The 27,685-nt window shown below is 38.3% G+C and overlaps 1 protein-coding gene across 5 annotated transcripts; it reads left to right on the forward strand.

Annotated features, from left to right (window-relative positions):
- The first annotated feature begins 296 nt into the window (after nucleotides 1–296).
- specc1lb (sperm antigen with calponin homology and coiled-coil domains 1-like b) lies at nucleotides 297–26,981 on the forward strand. 5 transcript variants are annotated; one of them, XM_065244088.2, is made up of 16 exons: nucleotides 297–479; nucleotides 7,038–7,218; nucleotides 7,323–7,461; nucleotides 7,557–9,193; nucleotides 9,593–9,854; nucleotides 10,627–10,700; nucleotides 10,822–10,997; nucleotides 12,071–12,234; nucleotides 12,526–12,644; nucleotides 14,162–14,240; nucleotides 15,234–15,323; nucleotides 15,421–15,583; nucleotides 18,660–18,762; nucleotides 24,964–25,083; nucleotides 25,179–25,238; nucleotides 25,642–26,981. In XM_065244088.2, the coding sequence occupies exons 2-16, from the start codon at nucleotides 7,075–7,077 to the stop codon at nucleotides 25,729–25,731; spliced, it is 3,420 nt and encodes a 1,139-aa protein (XP_065100160.1). In that variant the 5' UTR covers nucleotides 297–479; nucleotides 7,038–7,074; the 3' UTR covers nucleotides 25,732–26,981. The 5 variants fall into 5 exon arrangements, with proteins under 5 accessions (XP_065100160.1, XP_065100156.1, XP_065100158.1 ...); XM_065244084.2 differs by lacking the exon at nucleotides 297–479 and adding an exon at nucleotides 6,534–6,882; XM_065244086.2 differs by lacking the exon at nucleotides 297–479 and adding an exon at nucleotides 6,538–6,882 and having other exon boundaries at nucleotides 9,647–9,854.
- Nucleotides 26,982–27,685: the final 704 nt, after the last annotated feature.

Raw genomic sequence — 27,685 nt, forward strand, 5'->3', positions numbered from 1 at the left:
TACTACCTATCACACTGGTCAAAGGATTTAATGTAAATATAGTTGATAGAAATACCAATAGCTTAACTATTGCAGTTTCTTATCACTACTAGCCTCTAGTCTGTTATCTTTTCATGCCCTTTTGTCTTGTTTATATTTTTCTACCAGGTTCTTAAAATAGTAACTAAATTTTTATAAATAATTGTTCTTATAAAAATAGCCAATAACGCGTCCAGTCAGCGCATCACATGTACCTTTATTTTGAAAAATGTATCTCTTTACTGAAAAAAAGGGCGCGGCTAGTGGTTGTTAGCAGCTTCACATGGTGTACGGTTCGCTTGGCAGTAGTGGCACTGAAACACAAGCATCACTGAACTGACGGGCAGTCGCAAAATTCATATTTTCCCATAGGATTAAAATAGTTTTTCTTGTGTCTGCAATGAATACACCAACCTACGTTAAATCCGATACATCTTAGGAAGTTCTGTGAGAGAAACCAGGTAAAATGTCATTTTAAGTTCTTGTGTTTTCTTCGGTCGATGCCGTTATTGTGTCGTGATTTGTGTCCACGGTACATGTGGGTAAAGAGTGTTTCAGGCCCACCGTGAACTTCTCCCCTTCTGTATCGGATGTTGTAACAGTATTTTTGTATAGCGGTCAGCTACATTGTTATACCATGATTCGTTTGATAAGTTTCTGTGTTAGTACAGCGCTATTGTAACTTATCCTGATCAGCTGTGGAGTTGTCATCTGTGCTAGTCGGTCTGTGGTTAGATGATGTTTGTTACCTTTGTTTATTTTGTCAGTTATAAATTCATTTAATTTAATTTTTCAATGTTTCTACTGTCATCTTTGTGAATATTTACCTTGTATGCTTTTTCTTTGTTAGTGTTTTGTAACTCCCAGAACTATTGGTTATCTCTTCAGTTGTGTTTATAATTCTTTTACTTTACAATAATATACATTATGTCTACACCATGGGAAAGTATTACCTCAGCAAAGTCTTCTTCCATGGAGGCTTTTGATGGCGGTTTGGGAATCTAGCAGGGAGCAGCACATTCCAGTCCACACAATGTCCCCAGACATCCAAAGCATTTTTGGTGGGAGTGCTTTAGGGTGGAATACGGGTAACACACTAAACCCTCATTTCTATAACTTCATGACAGTGGGCAAAATGATAGCAATAGAGATATACTGAAATTATATGAATGGTGTACTTTCGTTTGCTTCATTCATTGAGCTCAGTGGGCACGTCTACCAAAAATACGATATTGAAAAATTCGTAATATGGGATTTTCCATCAGGTGTTTTTTAGTTTCTGTTTTAAGTTTAAACAGCACCGGGGCTTTATGTGTAACAGATTAATCATCTGTGTTGATTTCAGACTGCAACACCTCATATACAGTTAAGCAATGATTGGTTAGTCATGCATTTAAAGTGCCAAGATTCTGCTTGGCAGGTTTAACTTGTAAATATTTGGCACTTTATCCACACTAATCGTTTTTCCAAATCTTCACGAAACCAATATCGATTTACTTGCTTGATAAATATTCCTTGCTTTATTATATCATCAATGCCCATTATTTAATTTCATGTTAACTTAAATATTTTTAAATGGCCCATTTCACATAAAGTTGGGTGTGCTGATCTTTCACACAAAATGTTTTTGTCTTCCTTTGCGCGCTTTATTAGAAATGAAGCTTGGTATTGGCTTGAAAAGGGTCGGGCTGAAACGACTGCCAGCAGACCCAGTGGGATGTCCTGTGTGGATTGGGCAGAGAGAGACGCTGACCCAGTTGTGTCTCTCTTGAGCACATTTTAACAGCTCTCACAGCGGTGATTTTACTGAATAGAAGCTCTTACTCGTAGTATCATGGTTGCTGAGACCCTTGGCAGAGCCCTGATATTTTACTTGATGGCAGTGCCCACTTGATTTTTTTTATTGCTGTATATTTACAGGTTTTTAGCCTCCTGCAGGAATAATTGCAGGCTTGTTTGCTGTGTGTATGCAGAAGCAACTGTCCAAACAAACACATTCCTCCCTCCCAACCATAAACTCCCTTCATACTGATGCTCAATTAACAAGTTGGTGCTGTGTCAGGTCTTCTGGGAATTTCCATTAGATCCATGTGTATTTGTCCTGAAATAACCTAAGGAAAAATTAAGCCACACCTAAACACCCTGAACTTTATAAAACGTCCTTATCTGCTTTATAGATATCAAAATGGTTTGTTCAGAGGCACCGTCAACAAATCAGGACTGTGGTTAATGTTTATTAAGCATTTAGACTTCGATTGATTCGACTTTAACATACTTCGTACAATTCCTAGGAAGTTCAAGATCTGTTTAAAGTTCACAAATGTACCGAACTTCACCTTTCGTGGCCCTCCGTTCAGACCGTGAGGTAACATCTTTACCACGTGGATCTTCCTCGACAAAACAACATCTGTTTTTCTTGAGCAATCTGCTTTTGGTTTTAAGATCATTTTTTCACTGTTATCGTACTTCTGCGCCTCTTCCACACATTTCTGAGGACTTCGCAAATAAATGCTTATGGGCTGTCCGTCAGACCAATTTTTCTTACACACGGAAAATATTTCTTGGAGCATTTCACCCTGCACACTACACACGATCCAAATGAAATTCCACCATATTTCACAAATTCAAAGCGCTGTTGGACACTCTCCCTTCCACAGTTTGACTTCTATTTAATTGCCGTGCGTGTAAATTCTCAATTTTTTGCATCTGCTTTTATTTGGTCATCTGCGTTGATGTCAATTTGAACAGGTGTTTTGGGGTCTTTTTTGTATCTGGAGACTCACTTAGAAAGCGGAGAGGCTTGAATCAGAAGAGTAATCCACCTCCATTCTTCAAAACTGAGACTGCCTTAAAATAAAAAGTTTAGAGTAACCAAAACTTATATTAATTCTGAGTTTCCATTGAGTTTAGTCCTGTTACCCAATATGAATTTGCTTGTGTGGTCCTGCATGTTTGAGACCGTTTGTCTTTGGTAGATGGTTTGTACAAATGGTGTTGATGGATGTGTCTATGGAATTTAAATGTTATGACAATGTGGTTCACTCAGTGTAGTGCTTAACTTTGTGTGAATGCCCGGTAGCAAAATATATATTGAACAATATGGTTAACAAGTCTCGGTGGATCATTGTGGGTTTGATAGAAAGTTGGCTGGGATGGGCTATAGAGTTGAAAATGGAAAGGAAGGTACAATAGAAAAAAGTGCTGTCTAGGTATATCGGTACTGTTTTCTCTTGTTTGTATTTTTCTATAATAACAGCTGCTTAAGGCCGAAGTGTAGTTCATTTTTTACGTGTATGCGAGGGTCCATGAAATGTGTAGTGCGTGTGATGCGATTTTCGTCATCAGAAGAGTGTGCACGTACTTTACCCGCACCGCCAGATTTTTGAAACCCACGTACATTATACGTGTTGTTTGTGCATTGCATTTTGTCACAATGCGCATGCATTAAACGTCTGTGTACATGTACGAAAGAAACTGTACTTAGTTTGCAAGGCTGTGCGTTCGACTGTGTGCAAACGTTCACTTAAACATAAAAAAACAGATTATTCTCCGTGCTTTGGGGTTACCCTAGGCCATTTCTCAATATGCGTTCCTGTCTGTACTTGTGTTCTTGTGGACTTGCGAAACGTCATCAGTCGCGGACCAAGTACTGTTCCAAATCAAAGTTCGCATCAAGCCCAAGTTCACATAAAATCCCCGGATGTGTTCTTGGTCCCATTTTATCGAGGATGCATCAGAGGAGACTTGTGTGGACTTATGACAGCGAAGTTTCCCAGAATGCATTTCGCGTCAGGAGTTCGTTCTTCAGAGTCTGAACTTGCAAGTTCGAACTACGAAGGACACAAGTCCGAGTTTGGCGTACTTGGTATTGAGAAACGGCTCTAGTCTTAGCCTCAGACACCACGCCCACGGAACGTTGGCTAAACGTCTAATGCCTATTGCACACTTAACTGGAAATCTTTCAGGAATGATCAGTCATCTTCTAATTTGTTGAAATAAACCGGATTTCCGGGAGATGCCAGGGTCACGATTATTTTCTGTTTCTGTTTTCTAACGGGATTTGCAAAGAGTATTATTTCCAAGCCTGGCCGACTCTTTGTCGTGGAGAGATATGTTTCAAACAGATGTTTACCGGGAGCGTCTCATTGGTGTGGCTGTTGATGAAGTGCACGAGTAATGTTTATTTAGATGCTATTCGGTTGCGGCTGGTTATCTCAATGACTGACTTGTAGCCTGCCAGTCTGTTGTTGTGGGGACATTTCCACGCTCCGAAAACGGACCCTAGACGAAACAAACACTGATTGGTTGTTTGACATGTCGATCAAATGGCCTTGTGGGCGGGCCAAAAAAGCTGCCATGAATTTCAGACCATATTTTTTTAGACTCTTAATGGATTCTGCCAGCAAACCGGTATTTCCGAATGGCCCGAGGACGGGATTAAGCAAATTTGAAGTGAAAGTTGTTTTCACTTTTTTTCAGTTAATATGTGCAGAGAGCATTTGGTTAATATCATCTTCTCATTTTGATGGAGATGGCATTTAGCGACGTTTGCATCTTAGCTCCTTAAATGTCAACTGTGTGTTGATTTGAATAGCTCAGTGCTGGAGCATTTGCAATTAGCGGCGCAAAAGATCATGGGTTCGAACCCAGGGAACCTGTTAAAAAAATGTATACCTTGAAAGGCACTGTAAGTCGCTTTACAAGTGTAATGTAATGTCCTCTTAAAATGTGTTTACGGCACTGTCAACCATTTCATCCTTTTGATCTATTTTCTTTGATTCGTTGGATTATTTTAGGACATTATGGCCTTGTTCACATGGACACGGGTATTTTTATAAATGTGACTTTTTACTAGGTGTAGCGATTAATCGTGCAAATGCGCGTTTTCTCAATGAATGAATTTGAATGAATTACGGTGAAATCCTGGCACATCCGAACGGCAGGGGGCGCTCTTGTGCAGAAACTCCCTTTGTGCCACAGAAGAAGTAGCCTAGTATTAAAAACGCTATTCAAGGAAATGTCTACATGAATATTTATATCGCTGTTCTTCAAATTGTTTCAGGTATTTTCATGATAATAAAGAATATTTTGAATGATTTTTATTTAACGAGTGTTGCTTATTTAATTTCAGGTTATAAACGACTCAGACTCATAATGATTTTAGATTGATAAGGACTTCCTACTGATCACAGAGCCGTAGTACATGCACAAGCTGTGCATGAAACAAAGAATCGCAGCCTTGCGATTCAGAATTGATTTCAGGCAGGCATTTTTAATGGGACATGCGATTGAATCATTACATCCCTACTTTTTACGCGGTTCGGCCGTTCGTCCACACGGAAACGCAGTATCAACATTTTTGAAAACCCCTGCCAGGGTGAGCATTTTCAGAAACGCTGGTTGCAGTGTTGTCGTGACAGTAAAATCGGGTTTTTTGCTTCTGATTAAGGCTTCTGATTGGCCAACGTGGATTTACCATAGGATTATATCACCACCTGCTGGTGTGGCATGCTCTTGACAGTGCGTGATAGCATGTTTTTGCATTTTCATGTAGGCAGAGATTTCTTTTAAACCGAGCATGTGTGGACGGGATTTTTTTTACCGCAGGAGCCAGGAGGCAAAACTCTGGTTATACCCGTGTCTGTGTGAACTAGGCCTACATTTTTATTGATAATATATAGCAGTTATGATCTCAATGAAAGAACTGAAATATCTCATAATAGGAGTGCAGACTGGTTGCCCTTATGGTTCACCTTTGTCATTTACCTGCCATCTGATTGTTAGCTTTCTCAGTCAAATTGAAAATCCCTTTGTAGCCGTAATCCTTTGATAAACATCATGTCTGTGTCACAGCCAATAATGAGTTGAGGTCTACAGGTGTGCTTTTTAGTTTTGACTGCTTTTCAAACATATCAACTTAAAAGGCCTGAGGGGGAACATAAGGGTATTTAGACTGGTGTCTATCCGAACATACCTCATCTGTTTGGCATCAAAGCGTCCAGAACAGTTTAGATTTGTAAAGAGAGGTCGGGTAAGGGGATGATGAAGGTCAGAGGTCCCCAGATGACTGGAGCCACTGCTTCTACATGGCAGTGAACTAGAAAGCATTAGACAAAGATGACTTTAGTATTCCTAACCTCATAGTAAGGTAATACGGAGGACAATGGATGATGGTTTTATTGCTACAAACAGAGCAGAAGAACTAAGAGTTTCAAACATTTGGCTTTTCTCTGTGTGTTTAGTAGCTGCCATTCTGTATTTGGTGCTACAAAGCCAAGTTTATTTTTATAACAGCCCCCAATAATTGCAAAAGGGGCAGCTAATGTAAACTACTACTGACAAACATGCACTGTAAAAAATGATCCTAAAAATGTTGCCATAAGTTTGTAAGACCCCTTTAAGATAATAATTGAGTTGAAACAGATATTAATGCAAGTACATTGAATTCAAATACAGTTTTCTTTACTTTCGTTTTTAAGGAGTTTCTAGTTTTCAAGCATCTTTAATGCGCACAGCTGTTGTGTTTTCTCTAGCCTCGGGTCTTGGATTGTTGCATGAGACGTTTAAAGCCTTTTAAGGCCAGATCGAGTTGGTCAGCTCTTCCAACGGGTCTTTCCTCCACCCATGATGATGTGATAAGAAAGGCAGTTCCATCCTCTCTGACCTCCTCCAATCAAACAGTGTTGTATGCATTTAAATGCTGGCCAATGACCGTTTTCCCCTAAAGTGTCTGAGTTGACAGTGAGTAAGTCTGCATAAATAGAACCCTTAGGGACCGTAATGTTACATTCCAACCGTCTCAAAACGAAACGCAGACTTGTAGACGATGTGTTCACCTAGGAAAATAACCAGCGCTGGAGTAAGGTAATGAGATCTTTAAATTAAAACCATGCAAGTCATATTAATTGTCATAGGATAGACATTTAGGCTGGGTTAATAAGTTTAATGTGTTCTGTTTATTTTAGACTTAGATGGTTAGTCAATTTCCAAATGGTAAATAATGCTTTTTGTCTGTTTAGATTACGTTGTAAATGTATCAAGAACTTGGACCCAAGTATGAAAAAGGCGACCAAGTCCACGGCCGCCTCCTCCAGAACCTCAGTGGGCACTAAAGCCCTCGGCAGATCAGAAGGAAGCAGCATTATGGGCACAGGTGGCAAGATGACGAACAAAACCCAGAATTCAGCTTCACTATCTAAGGTAGCTCAAAGCCTTCTTGAATTATCTGTCCCTGTTAGCATTTTTCATTTTACAGGATGTGTGTTGTCAGTAGAACATTAACTTTGTGTTTGCCTTCTCACCAGGCAAAAAGTAATGATGATCTTCCAGCAGTGAGTGCAGGAAGTGGAGTTACCAACAGTAACCCTACAACTCGAAACAAGAGAGGTACCTCTCAGAGCACCAACAGCACTGAGATCCAGACCAGGTCCAAGACCAGCTCAGGTAGTGCGAAACATTCATTCATTGGTTTTGGAGATATTATGGAGACACTGATAATGTGTCAGTATTTCAGTTCATGATATTTTTTCGTTCCGTAGGTCTATCAGGAAGGCGTGCAACGTCATCCACGACCAAGGATCCAAGCACAACCCGGGAGAACTTGCGAGAACGTTCCAAAGTCAGCGCTGCCAAAAAGCTTGCCGGACCCACCGACGCTATGCCTCAAAAACGATCACGATGCCGCAGTGTGGTTGAGTCAGAATCCCGGATGAGCAAATCCCGCTCAGACAGCCAGATAAGCAATAAAGCAGTGCTGGAGTGTAGAGTAAAAGACCTGATGGGTCTTGCCAAGAGTAAAGATCTAGAGATCCTGCATCTCCGTTCTGAACTTAGAGGTATGAGAGCTCAGCTTGGCCTGGAAGACCTTAAAGCTCCCAATCAAGAAGAAGGGTCTGAGGAGACCAAGCAGACCCAGGAGAAGGAGGTTTGTCCTGTAATAAGTGCCACAGATGTAGAGTCAACACTTCTTCTCCTTCAAGATCAAAACCAGGGCATCCTCGATGAGCTAAACATGTTGAAAAGTGAAAACCGAATGTTGAAGGATCGCCTAAATGCTCTTGGCTTCTCGCTGGAGCACCGCCTGGAAAGTCCAGATAAAGCCATGCGCTTTCCTTCTCTTAGTCCTGAGCCTATAGCTGGAGGTACCGGCAGTCACAGCGAAAACGGCACTGGCGGTATGCGGGCATCTTTTGCTGAAGGCTCCACTGAAGACCTGCTGTCAGAACCGAGACGTGTTGGTTCTCCTGATGCAGTTGACAGCGAGTGCAGTGAGGCCTACCAGCCAATTACCTCCAGCGATGATGCTCTGGATGCCCCATCGGGTTCTGGATCATCTTCGGAATCAGAAGGTGGGCCACCAAGCAGAGAACATTCGCGTAGGGGCAGCAGCGGGAACACCAGCGAAGTTTCGGTAGCTTGCTTGACTGAGCGCATCCACCAAATGGAAGAGAACCAGCACAGCACATCAGAAGAACTCCAGGCCACACTGCAGGAGCTTGCTGACTTGCAGCAGATCACGCAAGAGCTCACTACAGAAAACGAACGTTTGGGTGAAGAGCGTGCCATTTTGGTTGACTCCCTCTGTCAGCAAGGGGAGCGTCTGGATTTGTACGGAAGACAGATGGATTATTTCCGCGGCCTGCTTGACGAGCACTGCGTGACTTATGCCAAAGATGATGAAGACGCCAAAAGTGGACGATACATGGAATTGGAGAGGCGATATGCCGAGTTAAACGAGGGCTCGCGTTTCGAGAGGGAGCAGCTCTTAGGCGTGCAGCAACAGCTGAGCAGTGCACTTAAGATGGCAGAACAGGAGAACGCGGAAGCTCAAGGCCTAATGGCAGCGTTGAAGGAACGCATCCATTCGACGGAGAGAGCTGTGGAAATGGAGCGGAGGGAGCGGGCCCTTGCCTCAGCAGAGCTGGAAACATTGAGGGGGGTGTCCGAAGGGGAGCAGGTGGAGTTGGACCGCTGCAGAATTCAGCTTGACCAAGAGAGGCAGAGAGTTGCCCAGCTCCTCTCCATTCACAATGCTGGGGATAAGAGCGACATTCGCCACCTGCTGGATAGCGAGAGGATAGACAAGGAGCGAGCGGAGACCAAAGCAGCTCAACTGCAAGAGGAACTGGGACACACTCGGAGTGAAGCTGCCCATCTGCAGGAAGCGATTAGCAAGGTAAAACACATGCATTTACACAGGATGCTTTTACCAGTTTTGACCTACCATAGCAATACTGTATAAATGGCTTACTTACAGAGAATCCACTTAAGGGATAGTTCACCCAAAAATTGAAATTCTGTCATCATTTTACCCTCATGTTGTTACAAACCTCTATTAATTTCTTTGTTCTGCTGAACACAAAGGAAGATATTTTGAGCAATGTTTGTAACCAAACCGTTTTTAAGCACCAATGACTTACATAGTAGTACTATGAAGTCAATGGTGCTTCAAATATCTTCCTTTGTGTTTAGCAGAACAAAGAAATGAATAAAGGTTGGTATGAACATGAGGGTGAGTAAATGATGACAGAATTAAAATTTTTGGTTAAACTATCCTTTTAATTCCCAATATCAGTTTACATCTTCCATCATTATCCATCCTAAACACATATCCTTGTGTATGCTGAAGTTGGAGGGTGAGTTCCGGGCATTTCGTGATGACGTCCAGGCGCAGTTAGCCGAGCAAAAGCGTCTTCTGGAGCAGCAGTGCTCTGAGCTGGAGGAGAAGGACACTGAGATCGCCGACATGAAAGAGACCATCTTTGAGCTCGAGGATGAAGTCGAGCAGCATCGTGCTGTCAAGCTCCATGACAACCTTATCATCTCTGACCTTGAGAGTGAGTCACATGACACCGTTTGGTCACCAGTAGCAGAAGCTCTTTTGTTATATTTTGATCTAGTTTATTGTAATTTATCAAGTTCTTGTAATATTTTATTTAAAGAGCACCTATTGTCTGATTCATGTTTTTAAATTTCCTTTGGTGGGAAATTATTAACCATAAACTACCCAAACACATTGTATTATACCAAATACACAAAATAAAGTTGTTTTTAGCAATGAAATAGGTGCCCTTTAAATCTGTCAACATTGTAGGCAAAACATATGTAGTGCTTTCCATTTTTTTTTTTGTAAATTTGTTAGCACAGGTGTCTCCAACCTTTTTGGGAGCAAGGGCTACCACAATGAATAAAACAATGTGGAGGGCTACTTTTTTGATATAGTCTACTCTCTAAACTTGTATTGTTTTACTTGATTTTATTTTATTTTACTTGTTGATGTGTTTTATCATTGTTTAACATGTTAACATGCATAAATGAAGCCAAACAAATATAAAAATGTGTAATAAATGAATAAATATTAAAATTGAGGCTATTCATAAAATTTGCTTTGGCGGGCAACTCACAGGGCCTGTGTTGGCAAGTTAGGATGGGGTTAACCTGATTTTAACTTTTTTCTTTTGTGGTTATGCCGGCATCTGTCCACATAGAGGCATCATTGAGCTATAAATAGAAGTGGACTGCAAAGATGTTGCCTTGATTCAAATTTATTTGTTTTACACTTTCTGTATAGATTTGTATTGATATCTTGCATGCATTGTTTCCCCTAAGATTCCATCAAAAAGCTTCATGATCAGGAATATGACATGGAAAAGGAGATTAAGGTTCTTCACCGGAAATTACGGGTAAATATATCCATGTCTTTGTATGTTTTATGAGAATTTGATTGAGGATCTAAATTCAAATAATTTTAGTATTAAAAAAAAAAATTTCACCATATGTTTGATTGACACCTGTCACTCACAGGAAGAATCAGCTGAGTGGCGGCAGTTCCAGGCCGATCTGCAGACGGCCGTCGTCATCGCCAACGACATCAAGACAGAAGCTCAGGGAGAGATCGGGGACCTGCGTCGGCGCTTACAGGAAGCTCAGGAGAAAAATGAGAAAATGAATAAAGAGCTGGATGAACTTAAGAACCGGAAGTAAGAAACGATATATAGACGCATTATTTACTATAAATCAGTTTATTGACTATAGTGCTTGCATCATTGAGATCATGGATTGACTCCCAGATTTATAAAAATTTATAGATTAAAGGGATAGTTCACCCAAAAATGAAAATAATGTCATTAATGACTCACCCTCATGTTGTTCCAAACTCATAAGACCTTCAGAACACAGTTTAAGATGTTTAATATTTAGTGCAAAAGCTTGTTGACTCTTCATTGAAAATCTATGTACGGTATAGTGTCCATGTCCAGAAAGGTAATACAAACATCATCAAAGTAGTCCATGTGACATCAGTGGGTCAGTTAAAATGTGTTGAAGCATCGAAAATACATTTGGGTCCATAATAACAAAAATTACGACTTTATTCAGCAATGTCTTCTCTGTTGTGAAGCGCATGCGTGAGACTAAAGTCACGTGACTGCAGTGACGCGGCTGACGTGTTTTCTGGTGCGCCCCAGCTGTTTTTTCTTTTTTTTTGGTGCGCCCGGCTTCGTTTATAGTCTTGAGGGAGAAACACGCTGTAAGTTTGAAAAAAAGATACTTCGCAAACATGTCTGAGGATAACACTTCATCCGCGTCACTGCAGTCACGTGACTTTAGTCTCGTGCATGCGCTTCACAACAGACGCGGAAGAGAAGATAATGCTTAATAAAGTCGTAATTTTTTTATTTTTGGACCAAAATGTATTTTCGATGCTTCAACAAATTCTAACTGACCCACTGATGACACATGGACTACTTTGATGATGTTTTCATTACCTTTCTGGACATGGACAGTTTACCGTACTTAGATTTTCAATGAAGGGTCAACAAGCTTTTGCACTAAATATAAAACATCTAAAAACTGTTTTTCCGAAGATCGACAATCTGTATAAATTGTCTGCCAAATGCACTAATGCGGAGAGGAACAAAAGCATGTATGCTTTAAAAGTTGTGCGATTGTTTTTGCATAATAGGCATACACAGACTCTGCATGTTTCTGCATGTAGTATTGCGTATGCGGGATATATTTAGGTATTTAAATGTGTCTCCTGTGTATATTGCAGACAGGAAGAGGAGCGAGGACGTGTGTATAATTACATGAATGCCGTAGAGAGGGACCTGGCCGCTCTGAGGCAGGGGATGGGCCTGAGTCGACGTTCCTCAACTTCCTCTGAACCATCGCCCACTGTCAAAACACTCATTAAGAACTTTGATAGCGCCTCACAAGGTACACACAGATTCATGCCTAAATTTTGGGGGCTGTGATGTAGATATGAAAATCATGGGCTTGAAACCAAAAGGTTATAGGTTTGAGTTCTCACAACTCCCATGTTGAAGGTGTCAGTGTGCCCTTGAAACCAAATTGCAATACGGAGATTGTAAAATCTGTGTATTTTTTATTTATACTATTTCTAGGTCACCTTTGTTAAATGCCTCAACTAAAACGCATATAGTGTTATCTTAAAATTAAATAAAGGATCATTTTATGTCATCAGCCTGTCTACACATCTCTACACAGGTCCTGTTCCTGCCAGTCCTACAGCTGCGGCTGTTACCGCTACAGTTGCGATCTCCAGAACCCCTCTCAGCCCCAGCCCGGTCAAAACCCCTCCAGCCGCTGCCGTCTCTCCCATACAGGTATAAACCACTGGACAGATGAATAGATTGATAGATAAACTCTTAGACGTTTAATTAAAAAAGTAAATCTCCGTAGTAGTGGACAGTTTGACTTGGAGTAGATGAGATGAGACAGATGCATGAAGACAGATCTCTGATCGCTTCAGCAGATGTCTGCATTTTTCTCTATGGGGATTTGGTGACCTCACAGGCACTGTCTGTCAGATGAGAACTCCAGACCCGGTGTGCGTGGAGCTGGATTGGTCCTTCCTTTTCAGTTTTTCCCTGCGTCCTACACGGATGTCCTATGCCGTGTTACTTTTTTGGTAGAGTACATGCCATGCTTCTTAAAATCTGCCAAAACAGGATGTTTTGTGTGGGAATGAAAAAAAAGGCAAATATTGAGGCAGTTTGGCGTACTTTGAGATGCAGAGAAGCTGTGGTGTATGAATAACAATGCTTGTTGGTCATATTAAGGGTCTGCTAAAATGTTTAACCCCAAGTGTCTGTGCGTAACTATACTACTTAATATTTGAAGAGTTTGGTTTCAAAACGCGATAAACGGCATTAAAAAAAAAGGGTTACCGCCAAAGTTAATTCCTAATTTTACGCCAAAATCTTATATCCGCTGTTATTCTGTCATCTTTTCTCCCTTTTTCCCAAAACGCGATAAACACCAGTCCTCCTTTTCTGCAGAATGCAATAAATCCACTCAACAAATCACAGCAAACCTTTCCACGCACTGTAAAGTTTAAACAATAATGGCGGTGCATTGAATACACACAGAATCCTAGTTTTCCTCATCTACTTTGTACTTTGTGATCAACAAACAAACAGAAACAAAATAATACTTTTATGGCATTGATAAACCTGTGATGGTGAAAGAAACGTAAGCCATCAACATTTAATAATTTACGCGAGAGGCACTCGAGAGAAGAAAAAATGTCGGCTGTTGCTTGTTCTCCCGACAGCATAAAGCTTCTCTCATGCTAACACATTGACCCCAGGGGATCTTATGAAAAACGTTACATTTATTTTACTCAAAGTCAGCTAAAATCGAGCAGGAACAAAACATTTTAAAGCTAATCACTGTTAAAAAAGTTCAGTGACGACGTCCCAAGTATGACAGCAGCAATGACAGTGTTTTTAATATGACAAAGTAAGTGTTTTGATTAATGCCATTTAATGTTTATTATTTATCAATGTATACCACTAGTCAACTAAATGAATATAACATTGCAAAGATGAATGCACATTTATATATTGATTCAATAGATTTATAGCATTTTGAAAAAAAAACTTGTAATGGATTTATTGCATTTTGCAGAAAAAATAATCAGTTTTTATAATAAATCTTTGAAAATAAAATTATGGATTTGAATACTTTAAGTTTTTATAACCTAAAGATGCTATGTGAAAGTTTGTATCAGACAATTGTGTTTTTCATCTTGTCACTTTCTTGGTATAGAAAACAAGTTTTTACCCAAGTCAAAATGGATTTATTTTTTTTTATAACTCTTCATTTGGTTATTTTACAGAGACACACTAGTAGCTCAACCAAACCTCTGTCATCTCTGCTGGACAAGAGACCAAGCTACACAGACCTGAGTATCCCAGGTGGGCCGATGTTAATCACATTGATATGTGACCATGAACTACAAAACCAATCATAAGGGTCATTTTATAAATGTATACATTTGAAAGGTGAATAAATAAGCTTTCCATTGATGTATGTTTAAGATAGGACAATATTTGGTTGGAAAACAATGATTTAAAAATCTTGAATCTGAGGGTGTAAAAAAATCTAAATTTTTAGGAAATCACTTTTGAAATTATCCAAATGAAGTCCTTAGCAACACATATTACTAATGATAAATAAATTTTTATATATTCACGGTAGGACGTTTACAAAATATCTTGAAACATTTCTTGACATGAAACATGATCTTTACTTAACCCTTTAACTGGCGCAGCCCTTTTTGATATATATATATTATTATAAAATTATAAAAAAAAACTGAGGTTTGTGTTGGTTTGCTGCGAGGTTTGCTGCAAACTCTTGTCACACAAATTAATAAATTACAGTTACTACATTATTATTACTGCTAAAAGGTTTTGAAATATGAAAACTACATTATTAAACCTTTCCAACAATATATAGTTTCTGGTGATATATTAACATTTAAATTAAAAATATTGAAGTAAACTTAGGTGTCCCGCTCACGGGACAGCGGCAGTTAACGGGTGAATATCCTAATGATTTTTGGCATAAAAAATAGATTTTGACCCATATAACAATGTATTGTTGCCTTTTACTACAAATAAACCCATGCAATGCATGACTGGTTTTGTTTGCCAGGGTCACATATTATAACTCCTTGATCTTTCCTTTTTCTCCACACCAGTTTGAACGAGTTCTTCAGTGGTGAACTCTTAAGTAAAGGTCATAAGTAATCATGCTGTACCATAAAGCTCAGGCTTAACATTTGCAGTTAATGACCACTTAGATTGTGCCAGACTTTGAGATTGAAGTAGCATTGAGTCATTTTGCATAAAGCCTGCTATTCATATCCATGGTTGTGTGTAATATGCCTGTATGTAATCCAATAGCAGACCACCTCCTCCGAACATCACCCGTTACACGCGGTGGATGTGGCCTCCAGAGGGTGCCCAACATGGACTCGTCCAAGTCTATATCAGGTGTGAACCCCACCAGTCCTCACTGGCTTGATATTTTTGACTTTGACAGCACGCTGACACTTTGATGATCATCATAAATGAATACTCTGCCTGTCAGTTTCTCGCAGAAGCAGCGAGGAGTTGAAAAGAGATTTGTCGGTCACCGATGCATCAACTCCATCGTCGATCATTGCGTTAGGCTCCTCCTCTCCTCAGCTATCCCTGTCTTCGAACTCCTCACCAACCGCCTCCGTCACGCCCACCTCACGAGGGCGTTTACGGTAAGCACTGGATTATTCTTGTTTTCTGTTTACCCTGGCCTCTCTTCTCTCTCTGGTCTGGCTTTTCTTTTATTGACTTTCTAGAAACTCGCTGTCAGGTTTGCCAGATGTCTCGCTCTTTCACACTCTATCACGCTCTGTGTTTCTGTGATGATAGACCAGTGTTGTGATAATGGATGTCACTCGTTCATCTGTCCTGAAACCTGACCGTGGCTCCGTCATAGCTTTGAATGGGCCTTTGGAGGGAAGATGAATCATTCTGTCCTGTCCTCCATTATCAAAGCATCTTCTCTGGTCAAAGGATTAATTTTCTTACTGGAAAATCCAGCTGAATCTAGCTTCCTATGGTGGATAATTCTTTTACATAGATAATAGCCTGATGATGGCCAAAACTGGACATTTATGGCATTATAAAAGCAGGTTTGAGAGGGGAACCATATGTCATGACAGTCGGAGGATAACTGCGCCAGCCTAAAGGGGATCGCACACCGGCCGCGCATCTCAGCGCCGCGTCGAGTCGCGTCGCGTCTAGGACAACTCGGAGGTATTGTAAACCGGAAGTGCACATTAAATAGCGCGAGCTTTGTCAGATAGCGTCTACTTCAAAATGCAAAATATACGTTAGCAGCCAATGTTAATCGTTAATGATTTGGGACAAAAATGTTATTATTTAATGTTAAACTATGTGAGTGGCGCTGTGTAGCATGACAGGGAATTGAGCAACTTCCTGAGTCAAAGCTGGGCGGTGCGGACAGGTGCCACCTGGCAGCGCCAGTGTGCGTATACTCATAGAAAACAATGTGTTCGATTGGTTTTTTTTTTTTAAGAACGGTGCGATCCCCTTAATCCTGCGTGCACACCAAACGCAAAGCATTGCGTTACTCGCTCTAAATTATGTGCGGGATTTAACTTTGGGTCTTGCAATGTTGGGGAAAGTTATTTTTAAAGTAATGCATTACAATATTAAGTTAATCCCCAAAAAAGTAACTAATTGCGTTACTTAGTTACTTTTCATGGAAAGTAATACTTATGTTACTTTTGCGTTACTTTTTGTTACTTCGCTGAGGCTTGATGTCTTTCTGCCTTGCAGGGTTTTTTTATGACTGAGAAATTCTGCATTCAGAAATTGCATATTTCCATCGCAAAAATGCCTCTGGCCTGCCATCTCCGTTTTTTACTTAAATTGTTCCCGCTCAGGTTCGCACGCATAGTGCGTAATTCTACCTGACTACGTTCAGTTTAATTTAGTACATTATTATTTTTTTTTAAATAGAATTAATTAATTTGAAAAGTAACTCACATATATACATTTGAAAAGTAATGCGTTACTTTACTCGTTACTTTAGAAAAGTAATATTATTACGTAATGCACTTTACTTGTAATGCGAACACTGGGTCTTGTGAATTTTTATCTTGAGTTGAATATTTTAAACTTGTGCGAAGATGCTGTTGAGGCGAATAGCGCATGTTTTGCGCACCGGCCGATTGGCATAATTCGCATTGCCCTGTGCGAGTTTGTGTCTCTTTACATTGAAATTTTATGTAATCTACTCAAGCAAATCATTGAATTCGCATTTGGTGTGTACAACCCATAAACAGTCTGAGGCCGGAAGTGGGCGAGTAGCAGTGTGTGCCTGCAATGTGTGCACACACACACACACACACACACACACACACACACACACACACACACACACACACACACACACACATTCATCTGAATGGCAAAAGGTGTCTCAATTACTCTGAAATCACCCTATATATTAGAATATAATATAATTGTATCTCGTATATTGTAAATATATATTTTCTAAGGGTGTCACGATTTAAATTTTAAATCAAAATCGATTAAAAAAAAAGTCACATCCTCGAACTTGGAATTAAAAAATGGAATCATCGATGCTGCCACGCCCCCATGTCACGTCCGGTCGGCTTGCCAGGTGGGAAAAAACAAGTGTTTTGTGCTGCGAGTCAACCTCCTCTAACTTAAAATAAGATATCTAAAAGATAGCATGGCAGATGCAGGAGACACCACGCGAGCTGCTGTTTACATGGGAAACAAAAAACAGTGCCTCCCGTCTTTAGCTGAACTCAATCAAAACAGAGCATGCACGCGTGCACAGCAGAACGGCGTCCGTGATAGGACCGGTCATTACTCTGAACTGAGATCTGTTTAAGTTTCACTTTTCAACTTATTATTTTAGTTATGAAAACAGCATTTAAACATGACTTATTAGGGTATAGTCTCACAAGTTTCATTTTATCATGTATGTGCGTGTACCATATTTTTCCACTGGCAGCACGACTAACATAGCAGGGCATCTCCGAGTTCAAGGTCAGCTACTTTGAACTTTGAAACGGTCCAAAACACGGAAGTTGCGAAATGCCTAGTGAGGCAACACCTGCTCTGCCCACTTCCTGCCTGTTAGGCTGGTGCTTTTATCCTCAGACCGTCATGACTAATGGTTCTGGATTTCTGCGGTTGATTAGTATTGGCAAGTTTAGGTCCTATCCCATCTCATCTGACCACATAGGCCCGCATGCAAAATCTTTTTGAAGCTTCAATCAAATTATGACCCTGTCTGTGAAATCCAGACACTACAATCTAATTATGAAATTAGAAGCATCAAAGTTTGATTTCAGTCTTACTCAGCCAATATTAAAAATATCAAGATTATATTTTCTCACAATATTCTTATGTAGGATGATTTCAGTAAATCACAAAAAAAATGACTTGAGTTGGGTTTTCTTTGCAGGGTTGCATTTTCAGTTACGTGTGGCACAATTATGTCTGTTTTTTACAGAGATTCTCTGTTAAAAAGCATTTGTTAATACTGCAGATTGTAATATAATTAAAAGCTTTGAACTAAATGGTTTTATTAATACAGAAAGACAGACCGAACAATTTATACAGTAAATTGTAAAACAGTTGGAAAGATCTGAAGAAAGCATGTGCATCCATCAGCTCAATGTGGCTCGGTTGAATTTACACCCAGTAGTGATTGAGGTTTTTTGCTATTAAAGCTGAATCTGCTACAATGGAACTGCATTGTTAAAGTGATTGATGTCTCTCCAGAGAAGAGAGGAAAGACCCGCTGTGCGCGTTAGCCAGAGAATATGGAGGATCCAAGAGGAATGCTCTGCTCAGGTGGTGCCAAAAGAAGACTGAAGGTTATCAGGTACAAATGTCTATTCCCCATAAAATTATGCATTCTGCAATTGCCAGCAATTTATTAATCGGGGGCATATACCAGTGACCATATTGGTGACCAGCATTTGCATTTTTTAATGATATGTCATTCAGATAGTATGCACTACCGTACTGGCTTGAAAGAACTCAATCCGTAGTCAATTATCCTTATTTCCTACTGTACATTTATCATTCATATTAATCATGTCATGTTATGCACGTAAAAACGTTTTTCAGAGACTTAAGAATTAAAACATACATGTGTTGTATTGGCTATAAAATTGGTTATCTGATTGATCCTGGCCAGAATTTGTATTTTGATGCATCCCTATTTGTGTGTTTCAATTGCTTAACAGGTTAAGTCAATATATGCAATACATTTCAGTATTGCTCATTTATTATCCGATGGAAAATGTATAAGCTTAGTTCTCATAGATTCTTGTTTGAGTGTGTTTGATTTTTAAACTGAGCATGCATACAAACGTCTCCCTTTTCTGCCATCAAGCATATAATGTTTACCATTGAAGTGACATTTTTTGACCATGATGTTACCGTGGTTTCACTCAAGCATGGGTCTCTCCAGGAAGTCTGCTACATTTCTCCTGCTTCCTGCGCCATGTCACAAACATATAACTCAGCCAAATTCAGCCAATCAGAGCACAGAAGTGAGCACTGGCTTATTTCTGAAGACAGTTTGCTTACTGACTCATTCTGTTGTTTAAAAGTGTTTCTTTTTCAATTTAAGTAAATGGACTTTTGCAGTAATTTATTTTGAGAAATTAATTGGCAATAGTATTTTTTTGTTTTATTTTAGTTTCATTAATATTTTAGTCAATTCATTGATATTTTATTCCATTTTATTTTTTATTTTTTTTATTTTGTCATTTGAGCAATTCCCGCGCTATGGACGTGACATTTGCAGTCAAAACTTATATATAATTTATCAGAGAATGCATTCATTACCAATATATTGAACCACCTGTTTACCGTATATATTACTAAACACCATTCCAGACATCAGAAAAATAGCAGTCTATACTCATGTTTGCTATTTTAGATGAGAAACATGTATGCATTATAAATGTGACGTTTTTGCTTGACAAAATTGAAAAATTACTTTGTAATTTTCTGTAAATTAAATGGCACAACCCAGAAGCAATAATACCCCAACTAATGGAGAAGGGATGTCTCTTCAAAGAACAAGTAATATTTATTTTATTAAAATTTTTGTATGCGCATTTATGAGTACGAAATAGTGTTATGGACGTGACATACCTTCGTTATGGACATGACAATTGTGAAATTTTCATTTGTTTTTAAATATCGAAATATGGAAAATTATATTTAAAAAAAATATATTTAAAAACTTTAAGAAAGACATTGCATGTGTATTTAAACCATTAAATGTTGACATGAGATATTGGTATGGTTAAAAACTTTTGTTTAAAACTTTTTTTTTTTGACATTTGCATTATACATTTAGGTTTAATTGAAATGTTTTTAAACAATGTTGGCTCCTGAAATTGAACTTATTTCATTCGTTTTATAAGGCAACACTTAGCATTTTTGTTTAGTTTATTTTTTTTTCAAACTAATATTTAGGTATTTTTATTTGATGAGTTAACCCTAATATCCCTTGATCAACCTTCAAGTGTTTTAATTAGTTTTTTATATAAATATTTTGTTTTATACATTAAAAACATGTTTAGTAAGTTTAAAGTGTAATAACATTTAAAAGTAGGGATGCACCGATATATCGGCCTATAATGGGTATCGGCAGCTAAAAGCAATTTTTCCCACTATCGGGCATTGGCAGATTGTTTTAAAACAGCAGATGATCATGGCAAATTATAACTTGACAAACTAAAGAATTGGAAAAATGCATCCGAATTCATATTGCATGATTATTTTAAATTGAGCGACAATCTCAACAGAATTCCCAATGCTATCTCATGGCATTTCGTATGTATTTTACGAGGTGGCTAATTCATATTAATAAGTACAACCACATTCGTTTAGTTTTTTTACAATTTGCCTTGACCACTTTAATGGTGGGTTTTCATAAAAAACCAATTATATGATAATCGTACGTTTTTGCACGATTAACAAATTAATACGAATTAGCCAAGTCGTAAAATATGTACAAATTCAGACTGGAATTGCAGTTTGTATGATCTGCCCTTTTAGGATTTCACAAAATAATGATTTAAAAACGGATAAAAGCACAACTATCGGTATCTATTGCTATCGGTAGATGCCATCCCAACTAATCGGATATTGTATAGGCACAGATATTTTCTATCTGTGCATCCTTAACATAAAGTATGATAAAATATAATTTGACGGCCAAATATTATTTTTTATTTTAATTTTTTTTGTAAATCATCGGTCACAGAAACATTCACTTAAATGAAGAATCACCTATACATATTGAAGTTTGTGGGGTTTTTTTGTGGATTTTTCTTTTTGGCAAGGAAACGTTTTTTTCTCATTTTTGACAGCACTTCTTGTCTCTTTGACACCCAACTCTCACAATCCCCTGCTCTTCATTCCCTCTGCATCTGTGATAGATGGACATGCCGGTTACTGGATAAAGCCCATTTTTCACTGGAAACCTAATGTGTTCATTATGAAGTGGCCAGGCTTTACTTGCAGTGCACTTTGCACAGAGAGCAGCAGTGAGCCTCTGTTTCTCTGTTTTCAATGTAATTAGCCTAATGCTCTCTCTCTCTCTCCCCTGGGCTTTCCTGTTTTTGCACACAAGACCCTCTTTTCATTAGCCCCTCACTTTGAACATTGGGACACCAGCGAGGGAGGACACAGGGAGGATGTCATAATGTTTTTGCCATCCTCTCTCCTCACATGCTTCTTATGATGACAAATAAAATATATCACACCAAATCTGGAGTTTAAAACAATATTGACCATTGAGGAGATGAACCATCACTGATTGGTCAAGAACAGAATTGCGTCATTATGGGATCGTATTGTGCACAATATATCATTAAAAGTCTGTACTCGTACTTAAAATAATACCAAAACCAACATTCTTTACCGGCTGATGTCACCAAGTGCACAGATATCTTGATGGACATCATTATCTGTGTGAGACCACTCTTCGGTTTCTGTCTCTCCATTCCCTGTTGTGGATGAGCTCATTGCTTTCCTGCACTCGGCACTCTGCGGGTTGCCAGAAAGTGAAGTGTTATGCCAATTTACACCACCCCTTAGTACGTTTACACTGGCTCTGCCACATCTGATAAAGACCGTAACTATTTCCTTAGGATTGTTGGTCCTTGTGCCAGGGAAAGTAGATGATATGGTTATCTAAAAGGCGACTTTTGTTTCGTTTGGAAACTGTTGAACGATCAGACGAAATCAGAGATCAGTTCCAGTAAATTGCCACCATATGGTCCACATATTTAATTCCAATAATGACACGTCTGCTGGCACCTTAAATTCCCAGAATAAAGAAATGCTTTCCCCCTATTATCCTTATAGTGGAATTTTTTTAAATTCCCCTCACGGGATTTTGTTACCTCGCTGGGTCTTTAAACGCCAACCAGTCAATTGTTAACTTAAAACTGTCCTCAAAGCCCTCACCTTCACATTTTTATTGCATGTACTTTTTTACCTTAATAGCACCACCATGTTTAATCAAAACATGTTGAGAGCTCTAGATTTAAGAGAGGCTTTCGTGCTTCTATCATTTGTGAACGGTGAACCCTGGTCACAGCTGAACCATAAATGGCCTGCGATCTGTCGATTGGCTTCCTCCATGTATGGAGTGTGAAGCATGTGTGAGAAGTATGTTGATGTAGATAAGCAGCACTGTTGAACAAACACTTCAGCGCAAGGTGAGATGGTGGTCAATGAGCAGCTTTAAGCCACTCATCATCCCTGAGCGCTGATGAAAGACCAGTCTCACCCCCTTTATACTCGCATGTACAGGGTCGCGCGTATATGTAGGTCAACTAAGTGGTCGCCTATAGGGCGGCAGCACAATCAGCGTGACGAGAAACCTATTATTTGAGTTTTTTGGACAGCCTGCAGGAATCACTGCACTCCATCACGTTACCATGCCTTTAGTCAGGGGCGTAGTTTGTGGAGGGATGGGGGGAGGTAAACCCCAAATATTCAAATCCGTCAGTTACCCCCCCCCCCAATATTTCAACATGAAAATCACAGTAGATCAAATGAAATATATGTGTATAACAACAACAATGTTGTCCCTAATCAAAAATGAGTTTGTCATCATAAATCAAACTCCCCCTTCATTGAACTGATTGGTGACGCCCAACAAATGCATCACACTTTTTTTAACGAAAGCAACGCCAGTGCCTTTAGTTATTCTAAATATAGAAATAAGGAATTTAAAACCTGAACGTTATAAAATACACTATAGTTTATATTGTGTTCATATACTTTATATGTGTTTGCAATAGAAGTATGGTTGCATGCTTTTTTTTTACGTTGCATGCTTTTATGTTTATTTCAGTGCGATTATATCACCAAATAAAAAACGTGCATATGTATGATTGAAGGGTTAAGCGCTGGTCTCAGAACAGTTAGAGGTCTGTTTTAGGGGGATTTTAAGTGTGTATAAATGTAATTGGTTAAACAGGAACGAATAACTTGTTTTGGTTATAATTGCCTTTTCTCTAACTGTCGTAGACTTCATTCAGCTCTGTTGTACTTGTTTGAATATCAATATTTTTTGTATGGTTATCTATCTTTTACATAATATGTAGTACAGTCTTGCATATATTCTGAAGCAATATATGTCTCATTTATTTTCTGTATGTGTCGTTTACAACCGGTTTTAATTATTATTATTTATTATTATTATTTATTTTATTTTATAGTTTTTTATATTTTATCACATCTATATTTTTATTCTTTAGTTTATTTAGTCTGATATTTAGATTTTTCCTTTATTATGATATTTTTAATTTTTTCGAATGTTTCGAGTTAAAAGATATCAAAACAACAATTATAAATTGATTAAAAAAATATGTAGGTTTAAACATAATTGTAAATCAGTGGTCTTCAGCCTTTTTTAGGCTAGGGACCCCTTAACTGAAAACATGATATTGGGGGAATTTATATTATTATTATTATTATTATTTATTATTATAAGCCTATTAATGGCTACTTAATTTTTTCCATAAATATTTTTTGCATTCAAACAATATTTGGAGGACCCCCGGTTATACCACCAAGGACAACCTGTTGAAGACCCATGCTGTAAATTATATTTTAAATTAAGGTGCACTGTGTTACATTTAAGTACATTCTTACTATATAGGGTTTGGTTTAGGATTAGCGGCATGTAATTTTGTATAATTTATTGTTATTACTACAATAAGTAGGCCTAGATGTAACGTGTACCAGACACTGTAAAAAACAGTGTTACCATAATTTATAAAATTGATAATATTTGTCATCCGTTTCTAATTTCTGAATTAATGTACTTAAAATTTTACATGTTGTATTACATTTCCCTTTATTTAATACAATGCACTTAGTAAATCTACAAGCACAAATTTCATGCAAGCCATATACTTTTAAATAAAATTCTGAGTTGATTTCAACTCGGCTTTGGGTCAAAATTGACAAACCCAACCCACTGAGTAGTAGTTGAACATATGCTGGGTTGTTTCAACCCATTAACTTGGTCAAATTTAAACATTTTCTGGTTTAATTTAACCCAACAGCTATTTTTTAGAGAATAAATAATAATGCAATATTTAAGTGCAATGTACTGATTCAGGAAAGATGTATGCTTTGTGCACATTCATGAATGAGCGATTATTCTTAAACTGAAGAGCTCAGATCCAAAATCCTCCAAACGCCACCTCGTTCAAAAATGAGATAACAGTATTATGACGCCATTCAGAAATCCTGATTTGTTGTCAGAATCCATTAGGAGTCTCATAAAAAATGCTCATTAACAAAATACAACCATGTCAGACTCACATAGAGGGTTTTTCATGTGAACTGTTTGTTTAAGTCCTTGTAAATTCACTGTAAAAAGACATTCATTCTGCCAGGATTTGCAGTTACAGTTCCCATCTATAACCATAATGTCATTGACTCAAAAGATTTACTGCTTCATCACTCCACCCAATCCTCCCAGTTCATCTGTTGAAATTGTAACCATTGATCTTTTTCTCATCCTCCACGCAAGCAGAACATCGACATCACGAACTTCAGCAGCAGCTGGAACGATGGCTTGGCTTTCTGCGCCATTCTTCACACCTACCTACCGGCTCATATCCCATACCATGAACTCAACGGCCAGGACAAGGTCTGCGTGTCCACAGTTATCCACACTAATGTCTTTGAAGTTATTCGTGTAAGTTTAGTGCCATTGATTTATTAACAACAAATTTATTTTTGCAGAGGCAAAATTTCACACTGGCCTTTCAGGCGGCAGAAAGCGTGGGGATTAAGTCTACACTGGTGAGTTAATATGAACATCACGCCACGGATGTGTCTGACATCTTGAAATGGATGATCTTGATTTTAATTATAATGCACTTTCAATAGAAACAAAGCGACGTGTAATTAATTTTGTATTAAAGAAAGGGGACATGCATGAAATGACTGATATAACCGTATTCTGCAGTCTGAGTGCCACCTGTTACTAATTTTATTATTTTTTATATAACTGCAATTGTAATAAAAACTACGATGCCAGCTATGCAATGACGGTACATTATTTTGCTTAGAGCTTTCTACTAGCTATACTAGTTTAATTTTCCGATCAATTCCCAAGTTCTTCTTTTAGATGAATTACCTGTTAAATTTGTAAATACTACATGTAAATGTCATTCATGTTAAAATTTTTCTTTCTGACTCACAGGACATTGGTGAAATGGTGCACACAGAAAGACCCGACTGGCAGCGTGTCATGACCTACGTAACGGCCATTTATAAGTACTTTGAGACTTGAGAATCTTCTAAAATTGTTAAACTACAACATCTGCCAAAACTACATATCCCAGATGCTGGACTGTGGGTGGGGGGAGCTTGACCATCCCAAAACTGCCAACATTTAGCTCAAACAGCCATATGTCCAGCTTGGTATTGCCAAACTTTATTGTCCTGACGATCAAAGGCGCATAACAATGTGCCAGCCAAGCAGCAAAAATGAAAATATGAATAGATTGCCTTTTAAATGTGCCTTGTTTTTGTAGTTTTATCATGAGGGTGCCCTGTATAGCAGTATTCAGTGTTAGACTAGTAGTTTACTAGTTTAAATCAGTATTTATTTATATGCCACAACAGACAGGTTTTATTTGGTTAACCGAAATAAGCTTTCAAGTAAATGTTCCGGGGTCCTTACTTTGTGTTGCAATAATAATGTTGTCTTTGTACTCTTTATATACACTAAATGAAAGCTAATTTTGAATGTATATGTAATTTAAAATGAATCTACTTTGTTTTTGTTTTTTTGGATGATGGCCATTCCCAGCGTTAATCACTTGCTGCAAGAACTTTATTGTTAAATAAAATCAGTGAAAATAAAATGCATGGCTGCTTTTTTTGGTTTCACAGGATGTTTTCGGTGTATCTGACCTCTTTGTTAGCACTACTTATTGTTTTTTGACGTGTAAGACCAGCTGGGTTCTGGAAGCTTGCTGATTCAGTTTGAGTTTGTTTTATGGCTATTAAAGCACAAGGATGAATTTGTTTCTACCCAGATTAAATGTGAATCTGTCCATCCACACTGTCAATACATGGTTTGTTTTATCAGCGTTCATTGTACCTCTTCTATACTCTAAGAAATAAAGGTACAAAAGCTGTCAATGGGGCGGGACCCTTTTAAAAACTACAACTTTTTATTTAAAGGATGCATATTACCCTCAATGGGTAAATGGAACATCATAGGAAATTTTTTTAAAGGTGACAGCTTTTGTAATTTTATTTCTGAGAGTGTCTTTTGGCACAAAATGGAAACTTTGCCTTATGTGTACAAGAAGAAAGCTTAAAAGCACAATTATCACATCTGAGGTGAGGTTTAACTTGCTTTGCTTTTTTAGTGCACTGCCTTCATTTTTAAGATTATGTTCATGGTTCAATTAACATCTTGTAAAGACTATTTCAATCATCCTTGAAGGGATGGGATCCAATTAAGTCCTTTGTTCATGTACAAAAGGAATTTTATGTAAATCAATAAAAAACTTTTTTTGTTTAAAGCTGTATTATGTGCGGCTGCTCTGTTGTTTTTTTAGTGATTCATTTTTCTCATCCGTGTGTTTATATATGAAAATGTGTATGACATTGACATTGAGTTCCCTGTTAAAGGTCAGTGACAAGGAAATATTGTTTGCTTTTTTAAGATCTTGTGATTTGATAGCTCTTATGCCGTCTTGTGGAACAACAGGTTTGGCGCCATCGTTAAACCTAATCTAGTATTTGCTGCACAATTTATGAGTATTCATATTTGAATAAATTCAAATACGTGTCTAATTTACATAACCTATTGACAGGGAAGTTTTTAGATTGACAAAGTGATAAACGGTAGCAGGAACAATATTTGTCTGCACAATACAGTTTATTCTGATCTTCACATGTGTCCATGTTTATGTTGATATAAATGCAAGCTCTTGGTGGTGGTCTTGTGTGAATGGGTTTGTAAAATTGCTTCATTGTCTCATAATGACTTATTTCTCAGTTCCTCTTTGGTCGGAAAAGCTTCCTACCTCAGCCAAATCTACAGGGACCATTACATCATTTGCAAAACATGTCTCTTCTACATACGTGCACTTAACTAGACCACAACTATAAAAATACTTCCTATTTATTTATTTTTAAAAATGTCATCATTTATCTTCTTTAAGCATTCCTAGCATTCACAAGCTGCTTTGCTATTTAGGCTTACTCTTCACTGTCAAAAATAAAGG

Source organism: Paramisgurnus dabryanus, chromosome 18, assembly GCF_030506205.2.
Source record: "Paramisgurnus dabryanus chromosome 18, PD_genome_1.1, whole genome shotgun sequence".
NCBI classification, from domain to species: domain Eukaryota; kingdom Metazoa; phylum Chordata; class Actinopteri; order Cypriniformes; family Cobitidae; genus Paramisgurnus; species Paramisgurnus dabryanus.

Coding starts and splice junctions, on each gene's coding strand:
- specc1lb (XM_065244084.2), top strand. CDS start 6,845: ATGTGTTCACCTAGGAAAATAACCAGCGCTGGAGTAAG. Junction 7,219..7,322: donor ATTCAGCTTCACTATCTAAG/GTAGCTCAAAGC, acceptor CCTTCTCACCAG/GCAAAAAGTAATGATGATCT. Junction 9,194..9,592: donor TGCAGGAAGCGATTAGCAAG/GTAAAACACATG, acceptor TCCCAATATCAG/TTTACATCTTCCATCATTAT.